Here is a 15,018-nt window from a genome sequence, read left to right as displayed (position 1 = left end):
TAATAAACTACAAAGAAAGAATTAAATGCAAAAGTTAGAAAACCTTTCAATTAAGCAATTTTAGGTGGCTCTGTAGGGTTATATAGAGCCAGTCTTTCTCAAGAACTATCAAGAGTCCCCAAAGGCAAAGCTTCTCAGAGCCCAGGAGTCACTATTTAACAAGTGTGAGTATGCTGTTATAGACAGAGCCCACTTGAGGATGCCTTTAGACTACATGGAGAGGGAAGGACCCAGCCAGTTAGATATCCAATTCCATCTTGGAGTCTCCAGACCAGTCAAGACACCAAATCATGCCTGCAATTGCTACCTGAGCAGAAAAAAATCAACCTGATGAGCCTTTTTCATTCATGATCTATCAAATCTTCACCTGTTGGTAAAGAAGACAAAGAAATACAATGTCCAATACTACCTCAAAATGAAGTCTTAAAATATATTTGTGGGAATGATATTAAATTATACCCCTGTAAGTCACAAAATCCACAATATTCTTTCCCTTAGGACTCAGCAATTGTTCACTCTTCACTAAGTCATCTACTTCTTCATTCCATTGAGTTTCTACAGATCTTTTGTGGTGTCATATAGTCAGTTCAGTTCAAGTCCATCAGCCAGGCAGCAGTTTGGCACTGGTAGTCTTACTGGAAAGTCCTTGACTTTCTATGGAACAGAAACAAGTGGTGGTACTTTTATCTAAAGTACTACATACAGCTGGTTCTACCTTTACATAGGATACACAATCTCTAAAAAGACAATTATCTCAAGTTGATGCTTACAATATTCTAAAGCCAGATAATGTCCCTTCTGCTCCAAAAAGGTGAGAGAACAAGGATTATGCAGGCGGCAAGGGAATTCAGTATTCAGTGAGATGGACCAATGAAATGTGAGAAACACTTTAAATCTGAAGAAGCAAATGCAATTCAACCAGGAAAAAAATTATCCCTTCATGATAAAATTAAGAGACTGGAGAAACAAGTAAAGACTGTAAGTGGTGAAAACAAAGGAGAATGGGGAGCTGACATCTAAACCTGTGAAGGAAATGCTCAGGAAGATCTTCAGATTTAACTGCTACTATAACAAAATGAAATTGCTATTGATATTCTTTGAAATCATTTGGACAAAACAAACTTTGAAGATAGAAAAGAAATCCCACATTCATCTGAAACAGCACCCCTCACCCCCACCATATACCCAAAATAACAACCTTCAAAGGCAAAATCAGAATATGGTTAGTCTTACTACCTTAGACAGCTTGCTGCCCACATCCAGCGAGGGCAACTGAACCAAAGTCACTCGTGTGAGTGTGAATCTGGGGTGACACAAAATACCACGCAGACATGGAATACCTTTTTATAAGCTTCAGGACGGCTTCTGGCTCAGGGCCTCAGGCTCCCACAAGGGAGGGCAAGAAAATTAGAGAGGGAGAGAGGGAGGGAGGGAGAGAGGGAGGGAGGGGGAGAGGGAGGGAGAGAGGGGGGGGGAGAGAGAGAGAGAGAGAGAGAGAGAGAGAGAGAGAGAGAGAGAGTGTGTGTGTGTGTGTGTGTGTGTGTGTGTGTTCTGGAGCTGGATTTTATTGGGGAACCTGTTTCTTAGAAAAGGGCAAGGGTAGGATTACAAAGGAACAGGTAAGTGTAACTCAACCCCATGGGGTGACACCTACTCCTGGAGCCACGCCTCATTATCTCAGCAGAGGTAAAGCCCAAGTTATTGCAGGGTGCAATAATTGTTTAGTATCTCTTGCCCAGGACTTAAGGGCATGTATTTCTAGAGGCGACAGTAACTACTGTTAATTTGGCACAAGGCAGAGCATCCAGGCATCTCAGTTTGTCTGAGACTGTCTTAATTTTAGCATTGAAAGTCCCCTATCTACACTGGAGGACAGGTCCTAATGTTTTCAACAGATGCACAAGTTTCTAGGAAGTAAAAAAATCCTAATGTAGCCAAACAGACGCTGAAAGCAACACTGTTTTAGAGCCAAATGAATACAATACAGATTATACACCTCTTTCTATAACCTGATATTGTTGCTAAAGTTTGAATATGACTTAAGTGAAGCCCGCCCTCCACCCCAAAGGTTCAGGTATTAAAGACTTAGTCTCTATGGTGGCAGTGTTGAGAAATAGTGTGGACCTTTTCAAGACATGGAGTCTAGGTCCTTAGAACATAAGGGGCGAGCCCTCTAAAGAGATGGTGGGATCTCTCTTATGCTTCCTAGTTTTGAAATTTGATCCTTCATTCTACACATACATGCTCTGCCATCTTCCATAAAGCCCTTGTGAATGCTCACTGGCTATACTGTTTGTACTTTTAACCTCCAAAACTGAGCTAAACAAATGTTTTCCTTCATAACTCGACTGCCTCAGGTATTTCATTACAGTAATGAAAAACTAATACAGTTGACAACCTTAATTTACAGTTCACAATGGATCATCCATTATTGCATCTTTCCAAGTAACATGACTTAGGTATACAATTTAAGTGTGTTGTAACTGTGAGCATTTAACAGTCTTTGTATCAAGATTTTTTAATTTTAATATTGTGACCATGTTTTCCAAGAGTTTAAGTAATGAAAATTATTATAAAAACAATTCCATACATTCACTGAACAACAACAATAAAAGAGCAGGAAGGAAATGTTTCTTTTATGCTTCCTTTTTTCTTCATACACCTGTCTGGTTTCAGAAATTTTTCAATCATTTCCTGATCAAAGAAAAGTTAAACTAATGATTGCTTATATTGCTAGTTACACCTCTGAAACAAAATCATAAATTGTGTTTCCTACCTTTGTCTATTTTTAATGTCTTAAACTGTCCAAAATTTAGAAATTTGTAGGTTTTGAAGAACTGTCATTTTCAAGTTTGAGAAATGCAGGGCCTCCGTCCATCTTTAAAGATATGTTCCAAGACCCTCAAGAAGAGCAATAAACTTAGAGACCATTCACCCAGAACACATAATTTTATTCTCTTTCTCACTATACCAGTCAAGGTAGAATATTGTGATCAGCAACAACCTAGAAGAAAAGGTAGTAAGTGAAAGAAAAACAATAGAATAAAAATCAAATAGAGAAGGTGTACTAGAAAAGAATAGAAATCAGGGAAGTTCTTTTTTCTCTTCTCTCCCTACTAAAAGAATAAATTAAATAATAGTAATACCAATTAACACATACTGCTTATTATATTCCTGGAAAAGCATTAAAAATTTAATATAGGCCAGGCGCAGCGGCACAGAAGTGTAATCCCAGCTCCTCTGGAGGCCAAGGCAGGAGAATCATGAGTTCAAAGCCAGTCTCAGCAATTTAGTGAGGCAGTAAGCAACTCAGTGAGACCCTCTCTCTAATAAAATACAAAATAGGGCTGGAGATGTGGCTCAGTGGTTGAGTGCCCCAGTATCGCCTCCCCCCCCCAAAAAAAGGGATTTAATATAAACTCACTTAATCCTGATGGTGGCAATCTCAAGGGGTAACTGTTATAGTTTGCCTAAGTGTCCCCCAAAGGCCCAAGTTTTAAAGATTTGATAGTTAGTCTGTGGCCCTACTGGGAGGTGGTGAAACCTTTGGGAGATGGGAAGTTACCTAACTGGGGAAACACCACTGTAGAGGATATTTGGTCACCATCTCTCCTCTTCCTTTCTCTCTCATGTTCCAGCCTCCATAAAGTGAGCAGCTTCCTTTGCCACATACTCCCACCATGAAAATACTGCCACACTACAGGCCCAAAAAAGCAATAGGCCAACGAACCATAGACTGAATCTCCAAACCGTGAGCCCAAATAAATCCTTCATCTTTTAAAATGTTATGATTTTAGGTATTTGTCACAGTGACAAATAGCTGACTAACAAAATAACTACAATTATTACCCTTAGTTTACAGGTAAGAAAATACAGACAGTAAGTAATCTGTCCAAGATCATAGAATTATTAAAGTAGTAGAGTTATGTTGAACCTCAGTATTCTAGTAAAAAAATCACACTCATTTCTAAGCAAGGTTCTAATATCTCCTGTATCAAGAATTCATGAAATCAAATCACTTCAACTGGCATAAAATCAGGAAATACACGTGTTTGAGTAAGGAGCAAATAAAGAATAACATATCAGGATGCAGTTTCCAACAGTAGGACAATCAGAAGAAAGAGGAGGTCTAAATGGAAGAACTGAGGCATAGTACCTGGACGGGCCCAAAGAAAAGACCTTGCTCATACTCCATGGAATGCCAATCACTTAGGAGATAGTATAAAATATTTACTAATTTTTTACTAAATATTTACTAATCCCAAGTAAAATTTAATTTTACAAGTAAAATTGCCAATAAAACTGGCAAATGGGCTCTAGACTAAATTTACATATATGGCTAAGAGGAAATAGAAAACATTTTTCGTCTGGAGACAGAAGCATGTTTGATATTTTAGAAGACAACAATGAAATGGTTTAACAATCTATCTTTCCAACCTAGTGGACAAGATCCATAAAGGGAGACTGGCTTGAAACGAAAACAAACTTAAGTAGTAATGTATGTACCCTAGGAAGGGAAAGTAGAAAAAAAAAATTTCAGGAAAAAAATGGGAGAAAATAGAGGTAAAGCAATTCAGATGGTAGAAAAAAGGCAACAGGAAAGAAAGCTAGATATCAACAAGTACAGTACAAAAAGATCTAACATGAGAAAAAATAAGACTTGTTGGAGTTCCCATAGAGGAGAAGAGTGGGAAAATATTTTAAAAAAAAATTATTAGAACGAGCTAACTATCATCATCTTTGCCCTACACTGCAAGCATCTCCTAACTGGTTTCCCTGATAATCTGTTGACCCTCTAAGGCTATCTTCGGGTGACCTTTTTTGCAGCAATTCTGATGATGTCCCTTTAGCTTCATATTGCACCATTCTTCTTGCTAGGACCATATTGTCCTTTCTTGGTTCCCCTAATATGCCACACTCCTATTTTATTCCCTCTGCCTGGAAAGCTCTTATCTCCCTACTTCCCCTTCTCCTATTCATCTTTCAAACCACCCTGATTAGGTCAAATCCTATTTTAAACAACTATCATTAATTCTTAAAACATGATGGTTTGGGGCTGGGGTTGTGGCTCAGTGGTAGAGCACTCGCCTAGCATGTGTGAGGCCCAGCACCACATAAAAATAAATAAAATAAAGATATTGTGTCCAGCTAAAAAATAAACATATATATATATATAAAATTTTGATGGTTTTAATTTTACAAGTGATTGTTTGATTATTGACTTTCCTCACCATACTGGAAATTCTATGGAGAACCCTTTCTTCCCCCCTCACCATGTGCCTCACAGTGCAGTGCCTGTAACATAACAGGTGCTAAACAAATATCTATTGAATGAATAATAAGAAAAATGGTAAAACCATCTATCATAAGTGGGAAAAAGCTATGAGACAACAAACAGTAAACAGATGCAAAAGAAATGAGCCCAAAAGAGAAAAGCTAATTAGATAAATAAATTCAACAACCCATGGCCCAATAAAATTCATACAATTTTAGTGTGATAATATACAAACAAAACAAAGAATGTACAAGAGTAGGCAGTAAGTCTCCTTTTCCCTAAAAAAAGTCATAAAAGGAAAAAAATTCCACTTAGTAGTTATAAGGAAGCAAAATATATTTTGGAGCAAAGGTCATATAGCTCCTCAAACTTTGAATGATCAAGCAATGCTAACTGCTCTTTGCACTCACTAAAGTAAATGGCATTATCTCCCAACACCTCAAGCCAAAACCTTACTGATTTCTCCTTTACTCTGCACCTCAATATACAATCCATTCTGTCTTACAAACTCTACATTCAAATGTATTTTCAATTTTTCCCCTAATCTCCACTGCTACCATGGCAATACTTCAAGCTAGCACCACTTCTAGACTGCTACAACGTTCTAACTTATCTCCCTACTGCTACTCTTGCTCTTCTCTTATTCCACATAGAGAAGTCAGTGATTTTTAAAAAACATAAATATCATGGTATTCCTACTGCCCCAAATTCTAAAAATGACTTCCCAATGCCTAGAACGAAAGAAAAACTCACTAGCCTGCACGATAGATCTCTTGCCTCTTACATCACTCTCTCCTTGGTTTGCTACATTTCACTCATAATCAGTTCCATTTTATTTAATGAATAGAACTATATATCATCTTTGAGCCTTTACACCTATCATCCCCTTGGAAGTGTTTCATAGTCAAGGTGGTCAGCATCACCTCTTCAATGATGCCTCTCCTTTACTTGAACACTGTAAAACAGCTTATGGACCACTACTTTGTACCTTTTCCCACAGCCTTTATAACAGTTATAATCTGGTTTATTTCATCAATAACAAACACATTCCAGAAATATGACATTAAAGAGATAAATATGGTAGTATACAGCTTATACTTTAGTAGTATAGAAAAATGGGAAGAAATAAATTTATCATGCAATAAGGGCTGACATGAAAAGTAAAACAGTAAAAGTAATGCCACATTTGTACATGTGCGCATGAGCACATGTGGCACTATGACACTTTTAGATTGTCAGGTCTGAGCAGACCTGACTAAAGTGAAAAAGTGAACTATGTGAAAAAAGACTGCTCTAAATGGATTATTTTTTACTTGTTTACTGACAGTTTTTCCCACTAAAATTAAAGTTCTATGAAGGCAGGGACCTTGACTATCTTATGCACTGTTGGATTCAACTTGATACAGTGCCTAGCAGAGTAGGATACTATAAATATTTGATGAGTGAATGAAAACCTACTTCAGTTTTTGAAGAGCTCTGTTGGAAAGAACACCAAGTGTAATGTGTAGATGTTTTAATGTTAAAATCTAAAAACTTGTGGGAAAACATTTAGAAATCTTTAAACACCATAGTACAAATTATATGCAAATTACAGTAAAGTATTTCATTATTAAAAGTGTGACTGGCATGCGCACAGTGCCGGGTTCCATCCTCAGCACCACATACAAAGATGTTGTGTCCGCCAAAAACTAAAAAAAAAAAATTAAATAAATAAATAACAAAAAATAAAAGTGTGAGAAACCAAAAAAATCAGGGAAAATTAGTACCACTACTAGTATTAGAAGTAGGACTAAATAGTATTTGTTTATTTAGAAAATATTGAATGAGATAAGGTGAAACTCTAATTTATCTCACCTGTATATTAATAGACCTTAATTAGAATAAACTAAAAGCAATAGTTTCAAATTCCCATCAGCTCTGTTACGTTACCTTTGTGTTACTTTTATCCTCCTCATGTTCATCCAATCAGAACTAAAGTGAACCAGAAGCCTATAGAAGCCAGAAACTTACTTTGACACAAAAGTATAATCTGCATACTGAATTAATACCTAAGTCATCTTTTCAATTTCCTACTTCAAAACAAAACAAAAAATAACACACATATCATTGACCTGTTAACACAAAAACCACTCTCATTCTCTTAACAGGTACATATACTACCCAAACTAGGATGGATAATAGAGAATGAACTCATAAAAATTCACAAGCATTATCTTCTTCTTTTTTTAAGTTGTAAATAGACAGAATGCCTTTATTTATTTATCTTTATGTGGTGCTGAGGATGGAACCCAGGGCCTCACACATGCTAGGTGAGCTCTCTACCACTGAGCCACAACCCCAGCCTCCCCCCACACCGCATTATCTTCTTACTAGGAATTTCTAAGGCTGACCTGCACAAAGGTTAAGACTTTTTCACTTCTATATGCAAGTAGGAAGAATTAAGCAAATTTCTTTTCTCCACCTCTATTAGCCTTTACTCATTTGTTAGACTAATATTGAGTACTAAGTGTTCCCGTAACTGTATGCTGTTAAAGCAGTATACAAGTCACATCCATCCCAACACCTCCTGCTACCACTAAGGATCTTGCTTAAATTGTACTTTTAAAATTCAGTAATGCTTCTAGTTATTTTAAAAAGTTATCACTTCTACATATTCCATTTTTAAAAGTAAAAAATTATACAGAGTGATTATTTTTTTTAATTACATACAGTACAGACTCATTTCCCTAAATATATTTACAAATTCGATTACCAGTGTAAACACTGAACCCTTAGTCAAATAAGTAACTTGAACATTTAAGTTCTTGGTCCACAACTATAACGAAATTCAGCCGTATTTTGAGGGTCCTTATATACACGGGCAATAAGTCAATGGTTACCCACTAACACCATCCCCAACGAAAACAGCTTTTCTTAAGACTAGCAGAGTTACTAACAGTAAATGTTTAACTTCTCCTCACAAGTGAATCAAAATGGAAACACCTAAACTTCGTCTATTAGCTTTAGTGACTGTTTCAAAACCGACACTGTGAACCTCAATCTCTTTCTCCAAATAAATTATTTTAGAAAATATGTTTAGCAAAACAAAAACAAAAACAACACACACATTTCCTAAGACTACAGGACACAGGCAGGCCTAATCTGAACGCCGGTTGCAAAAGGAAGCCCGAAGCTCTGTGGAACACACGGATGGGTATTTAAGACCCAAATACCTCTCCCCTCCTCTCGCGCGGCCCCCAATTCCACACAATCTTAGCAATTCGAAACTTTCCACGAACGCCAACAAGACCCTAGTGCAGTCTGCTCTTATCTTAGGCAACCGTCAGAAGAAAAAAAAATTTTTTTAATGTCAAAGACTTCTGTGCGAACTCTCGGAAAGACGCCTACAAACTCGGGCTCGCAGCCCGATCCACCCGCGCCGCCTCGAACTGGGGCGGCCAAGCCCCGCGCCCCGGCAGTCTCGAACCCGGCGCCTCCGCGGCACATTCCCTCTCCGCCCTGGCCCACCCCTCGCACTCCGCCGCCCCCACACCCACCTAGCGCAGATAACTGATTATCCGGAGTCCCGGGGGCCACGTTCCCCTACCCTCCCCGCAAAGGCCGAAACAGACGTACCTTCCAAAAAAGTAATCTCCCCAGCGCTGCCGCCGCTCTTGCCGGCCGCCATCTTCCTCCTCCCACGCCGCCTCCTTCTTAATCCATGGCCCACACCGCCGCCGTGCTCGCCGGGATGAGGGGCCGCGCCGTAGGAGGGTAGCCGCCGCAGGGTTGCGGGCCTCGGGCTCAGCCGGCAGGCAGGCGGCGCTCCCACCTCCAAACGGGCCTACACAAAAGCAGGCCAGGCGCGCCCGGGCCTATCCGCAGGCTGACGGGCGATAGCGAGGCCCGCGGCCTGGGCTTTTCCTCAAGCTCCTCCGGGGGAACGTGAGCGGCGACGACGGCGACGGCGCTTCCCGGGCCTAGTTCCTCTCGGCCCACGACTCCACATCCACCGCCCACCCAGGCCGCCAGGAACGCTTCGCTCAGCCGCGGGACCCCAGGAAGGGAGAAGGAAGGGGAGCACTCAAACACGCCTCCCTCCGTCACAGGCCGTAAAATGGCCGCACCCGCCGCGCCGGGGCGGCTAGGTCTCCGCGACCGTCAGGCGCCTCCGGATCACTCGCTCCTTCTGCAGCCGCCGCCGCTACGGCCGTCCGCCCACCCCACCCAGCCGTGAATGCATCAGCGGAGGCCCTCGCGACTGTCCATGTGGACAGGGGTGGGTCTTCTCTGCCACTGCCTCGCGTCGGTCGCCACAGCAGCTCTACCGCCGCCGCTCCTCCCCCACGGGCTTTGGAGCTGCCGCCAGGCTCCCGCCCCCGCCCCGCTGCCGCCCCCAGCGCGGCTCCCCCTCCGGGCCCAGGCTCGGCTCGCGGGCAGAGCCCGCTGCGGCGCCGACCAGATCCCGACCCTGGGCGCCGCTGCCCAGGCTCCCTGTAGGGCCGACCTTTGGGGCACCCGCTCGGCCTGCACAGGTTACCTCCCAAATCCCCACTGCCAAAGGCCCCATCGCAGAGTGGCGTGTGCACGCGGCCGGGTGGGGGACGCAGGTGGGGGGCGCAGGTGGTCCTGGGCCACCACAAATGCGAGGAAATGTTGAGAGTTCGTGTCAGTGAGGAGGCTCTAAAATTTGCCAGGTGAAGAAAAATGATGGTAGATGTCCAGAAAAGGCTCACATTCATTTTTAAATAAGTTTTATTTATCAGACAACATTTAATCACTACACTTCGGATGGAAGTGTTGAAAAACAAGACCTTTGTCACTTAGGTGTCTGAGACTTCAGAAACCATACACTACCCTACAAATCAGGCCTCATAACTACAGATGTCTGGATCTTTTTGATACCGTCAACCATTGTGTTGATGATTCTTTTTTTTTTCTCTTTCGTTTTTTAATGTTATAAAAATGCTGTACTTTCACTAGTGAAAATATGGAAAAGACAGAAAAAACGAAGTTACCCCATAGTCTACTGAAACTCACCTACTTTTGGTATGTAGTACTCTAATCAGCATTTTTCTTAAATCCTTCAGTAGCCACCTCAAAAAAAAAAAAAAAAAAAAAAAAAACAACCTGTGGGACTGGACAGGGTGGCGCATTCCTCAAATTCCAGCAACTAGGGAAGCTGAGGCAGGGAGAATGGCAAGTTGGAGCCCAGCCTATGCAATATAGCAAGAGCCAGTCTCAAAAGATAAAAAGGGCTGGGGGTGGAGCCCAGTGGCACAGCACTTGCTTAGCATATTGGAGTTCCTGGGCTCAATTCCTAGTACCACAAAACAAAAATAAAGAAAAATCTATTTTTTATTTTAATAAAAATTCAACAGCAATTAAAATGATTCTGAAGAACTGAATACAATACTTTGAAATTAACAGTTCTAATTGTCCTGCTAACCATGGTTTAAGCACGCAATTTTTTTGTTTAATACTTTTTAAAATGCATTTTCCTATAATTAAGTGGTAATATTTACTGATTTAGTAAGATTAGTGCAATGAGTAGAATTTATAATTTGTTATTTTTGTTGCTTGAGGGAATTGCAGGGTCCTGTTGTGATGCTTTGTGACATAATCTGTGCCAATGAGGCATGTAGATGTGGGGTGACTGGTCATATGTACAGACTCTAAAATATAAAGAAAATAAGCCTTTCATTTAAAAATATACATATACTGGCTTTGAAAATGGAGGAAGGTTCCAGGAATCAAGGAATGTGAGTGACCTATGGAAGATGGAAAAGGCAAAGAAACTGATTCTCTGCTGGAGTCTCCAGAAAGGAAAGCTAACAACTCTGTTTTAGCCCAATGAGACAGATGATCTGACCTCATAGAACTCTAAGATAATAGTGGTAAAGTAACTTGTTATAGCAACCATAAGAAGCTAATATCCCTGGAATGGGAAACAAGGTGGAGTTGTATAAAAGATGTCTTTTAAGCAAACTGAGTTAGGCTTCTTTCATACCAAGTCCACTTTTAAGTATTATAAATTCGAGCTAATATCTTTAGGCTCCTAATTCCAATTTTAAAGAAGAGGTTATAAGGTCCTTGCTTAAACTCTCTCAACTTAAACTCTCTCTCTCCAGAGGACCTATAATTTCTCTCTACCCTCTCTGCCTCCTATGAAATCTGCCAAAAAACCAATCCCACCTCCAATCTCTGCCCACCTGCCTTCTCTTTACACCAGGCAAGAGGACATCTCTCTTGCTCTGATTGGCAGCTGGATTTCACCCATATGCCCCAGTCAAGTAGTACAAATTTCTCTGGATACTTGTTGACACCTTCTCAGGATGGATGGAGGATTTTCCTACAACCAATAAATGTGCCACTATGTTGGCCAACACCCTCGTTGAACACATTCTTCCCTGATTTGACCTCCCCTCCTCAATCCAGTCTGATAATGGTCCTGAATTTACTTCCCATGTTTCATGGTCTGTAGCTAAGGCACTCAACATCTCCTGACATTTTCATATACCCTACCATCCTCATTCCTCTGGCAAGGTGAATGTACCAACCAGACCTTGAAGAACATTCTCACTAAACTATCCCTTGAATTACATTCAAATTAGACTAAACTCCTTCCTTTGGCTCTTAGGTTATGAGCCCTCAAAGAAGCCACTCAACATCTCCCTTTTGAGCTTCTATATGGATGGCCTATCTCCCTGCTCAGCTCGCCAACCTCTGATTCTCTACTACCCCTTGCTCATTATCTTTTCTGGCCCCTTCTGGCATACATTAGGAACCTTCTTTGACAATACAGTAATGCTGTTTTGGGAAAGCCTAGTTCTACCTCTTCCCCTTCTCCCACTCTGTCTCCTGGCAACCTGGTACTTTTTAACCCCCCAAACAGGCTCCCTTTCTCCTCACAACTCTCCACAAAATTAACTGGACTCTATTAGGTCATTCTTATCACTCCCTCAGCGGCCCACCTTGAGGGCCTCCCATATTGAGTTTATAATTCCCATTTGAAAGGGTGGTTTTCCCCACCCTTTTATACAGTGACGCCCACAGGCCTTCTCAGACTGTGTTTCTCCAAGGCCAGAACCCCCAATCTTCCTTCCGTCTCTGAGGACCACGAGGACACTGCAGAACCATGAGTACCATCTTCTCTTTTTAATTTTTGCCCTCCTCCCTTACTCTGCACTCACCTCCCAGGGGTACCATTTTTAGGAATTATCATTCCAATTTCTAGGAGACTTATAGCAACTTGCCCAAACCATACTAACCATACAATCCCAGCTTGATGCTTTAGCTGATGTGGTTCTGCAGAATTGAAGGGGCCTTGATCTTTTTATGGCCAGAAAAGGCGGACTTTGTATCTACAGAAGGAATGCTATTTTTATGTCAATCAACCTGGTGTAGTAAAGGACAAGATAAAACAACTCCAACAGAACCTTGAACATGCGAAACATCAGCTCTCTCTACAGAATGATGGCAGCTAAATAACCCCCTTCTCCAGTGGGCACTTCCTTTCCTGACCCCTCTTCTTGTCATAGACCTTCTGTTAATGCTTGCCCCCTGTGTCATTAGATTCATTCAAGGCCAGATACAAAAAATCTCTAAGCAAAACATAAACCAGCTTTTGTTACAGGAATACCAATCCCTCACCAAAAATTGGGGCATCAGGGACAGCATTCCACCATCACTCAACCTCATCTATCAGTCCAATAACATTTCATGCCCCTAATGAGGGATTCAAACGCTACTGCTTCCCGGCAGGAAGAAGTTATAGAAGATTGACCCAGGTCCCTATTCCCTAAAGGGCCCAATAAAAACAAAAAAGGGTGAATATAAGGTCCTTGTTTAGCATCTGAAGAACTATCTTAAGTGACAGCTACCATTTTAAGGAAAAAGTTTCACTTTCCAGCCCAAGTGCCTTTCTGAGAAAAGCTCACCATTCCTTCATATGAACCCAGCCCTTAACTGCCGACATTAGGGCCCACCTGGCTCTGGTTCCTGAGCCTCCCCCATAAAAGTCCCAGAACTCAAGCTTGTTTTGCCTCTCTCCTATTGAGAGACGGCCTTTATTTGTCAGCTCTGACAAACTCTCTTGTGTATCTCTGCCTGGTCTCAGTCTTTAATTTCTCTCTCACCTATCTCTCATTCCTCACTTTCCCTTCAGAGGTTTGGATTAATTCAATGATTCTCAGACTTTAGCATGCATAATCATCACCTGGAGAGTTTATTAAAACAAATTATAGTATTTTTCCCTACTTTTTGGGCTGGGAATGTGGCTCAAGCGGTAGCGCGCTCGCCTGGCATGCATGTGGCCCGGGTTAGATCCTCAGCACCACATACAAACAACGATGTTGTGTCCACCGAAAACTAAAAAATAAATATTAAAAAAAAAATTCTCTCTCTCTCTCTCTCCCTCTATCACTCTCTCTTAAAAAAAAAGAGAGAGAGAGAGAAGTATTTATTCAGAAGTATTTTTCCCTACTTCCAGAGTTTCTGATTAAGTGGGTCTAGAGCAGGACCAGAGAAACAGCATTTCTACCAAGTTTCCAAATGATCCAAATGTTGCTGATCACAGGCATACTGTGAGAATCACTAGGTTCAACAATCTCTAAATTCCTTTTCAGTTCAATCATTCTGATTCTATGAATGTATAACTGAAATTATCGATTCCCATATTCAAGTATATATTAAAGATACTTTCTAAAATCATTGTTCTTCCATGTGAATATGATGAATTAAGAATTGATAGTGCCATGCATCCCATTAGAAATTTTCAAGTTTAGGACATACCCTTGAAACTTGGTGTACTTAGTATATTTACAAATACTCAATTAGCAGCCCTTCTGTATTTACACACACACACACACACACACACACACACACACAGGGAGAGAGAAGAGAGAGAGAGAGAGAGAGAGAGAGAGAGAGAGAGAGAGAGAGAGAGAGAGAGAACTGGGTATTGAACCCAGGTGTGTTCCTTTTTTATATTTCATTTTGAGACAGGTTCTCACTAAGTTGTTCAAGCTGGCCTAGAACTTGGCAATCCTCCTTGTCGTGAGCCATCCATGGGCTGTGTGTATGATCTATGTGCATTTGAGTGTATGAAAGGACTGGTCTGGCATTGCATGCTGACTGGGCTGTGCAACACAAATGTGCCTTTCTTCTTTATCTGCCTGTGATCCCACACAGCAACTCTGATGGCAGTGACTTGCCAAGATGTCAATCAATCGGCTGATCACAAGACATCACAAAGCAAGACTCCACCTTTGAAACGCTATTCCCTGCCTTATTTGGTGAAGAACATTCCCTTGAACCTCCCTTGTATGTGTCCCCCCTATAAAATAAAAAGAATCCGGATGCACGCTCTCTTTCACTGCAGTGCTGCCCAGCGTGGAGCTGACCCTTGTAGTCACTGAGCAGTCCCACTCTCAATTTTAGAAACTTATGTTCCTGTGCTGCGTAGTATCTTCACCATTTTCCTAGTTATTGATATAGCCAGCTTCTTTGAACCCAGCTCATCTCACTAGCCCGGACAGCTGGCAACAACTTCTGCCTCAGCCTCCCAGGTAGCTGGGATTATAGGTATGTACTACCACACCCAGCTATATATACATTTTTTATAGAATAACTTTGAGCATCAGAAATATAATTATAAAAGAGTTATCTCAGATATACTATTTTTTATTAAAAGTCTACCATATCTTTATAGCAAATTCTATTTAGCTATCGGATAACTTGTAATAGTAAGCAAAATTTAACTC

General features: G+C 41.1%; 1 protein-coding gene across 3 annotated transcripts in view; it reads right to left on the bottom strand.

Moving 5' to 3' along the window:
• Nucleotides 1–9,806, bottom strand: part of SENP6 (SUMO specific peptidase 6) — a 111,865-nt gene extending 102,059 nt beyond the window's left edge. For 2 of the 3 annotated variants that reach the window (XM_081295343.1, XM_081295344.1), the window contains exon 1: nucleotides 8,891–9,805. In XM_081295343.1, coding sequence (XP_081151469.1) covers nucleotides 8,891–8,942 — 52 coding nt within the window. In that variant the 5' untranslated portion in view covers nucleotides 8,943–9,805. Of the gene's footprint in view, nucleotides 1–8,890 lie in introns of all 3 variants that reach the window. The other variant, XM_081295346.1, reaches the window with a different exon arrangement.
• Between the last annotated feature and the right edge of the window lie 5,212 nt (nucleotides 9,807–15,018).

The sequence above is a fragment of the Spermophilus citellus genome (genome assembly GCF_964194105.1).
Source record: "Spermophilus citellus genome assembly, chromosome: 5".
Classification (NCBI taxonomy): Eukaryota; Metazoa; Chordata; class Mammalia; order Rodentia; family Sciuridae; genus Spermophilus; species Spermophilus citellus.
The sequence above is the reverse complement of the archived record's forward strand: the minus strand, read 5'-3'. Positions and strand labels throughout refer to the sequence as shown.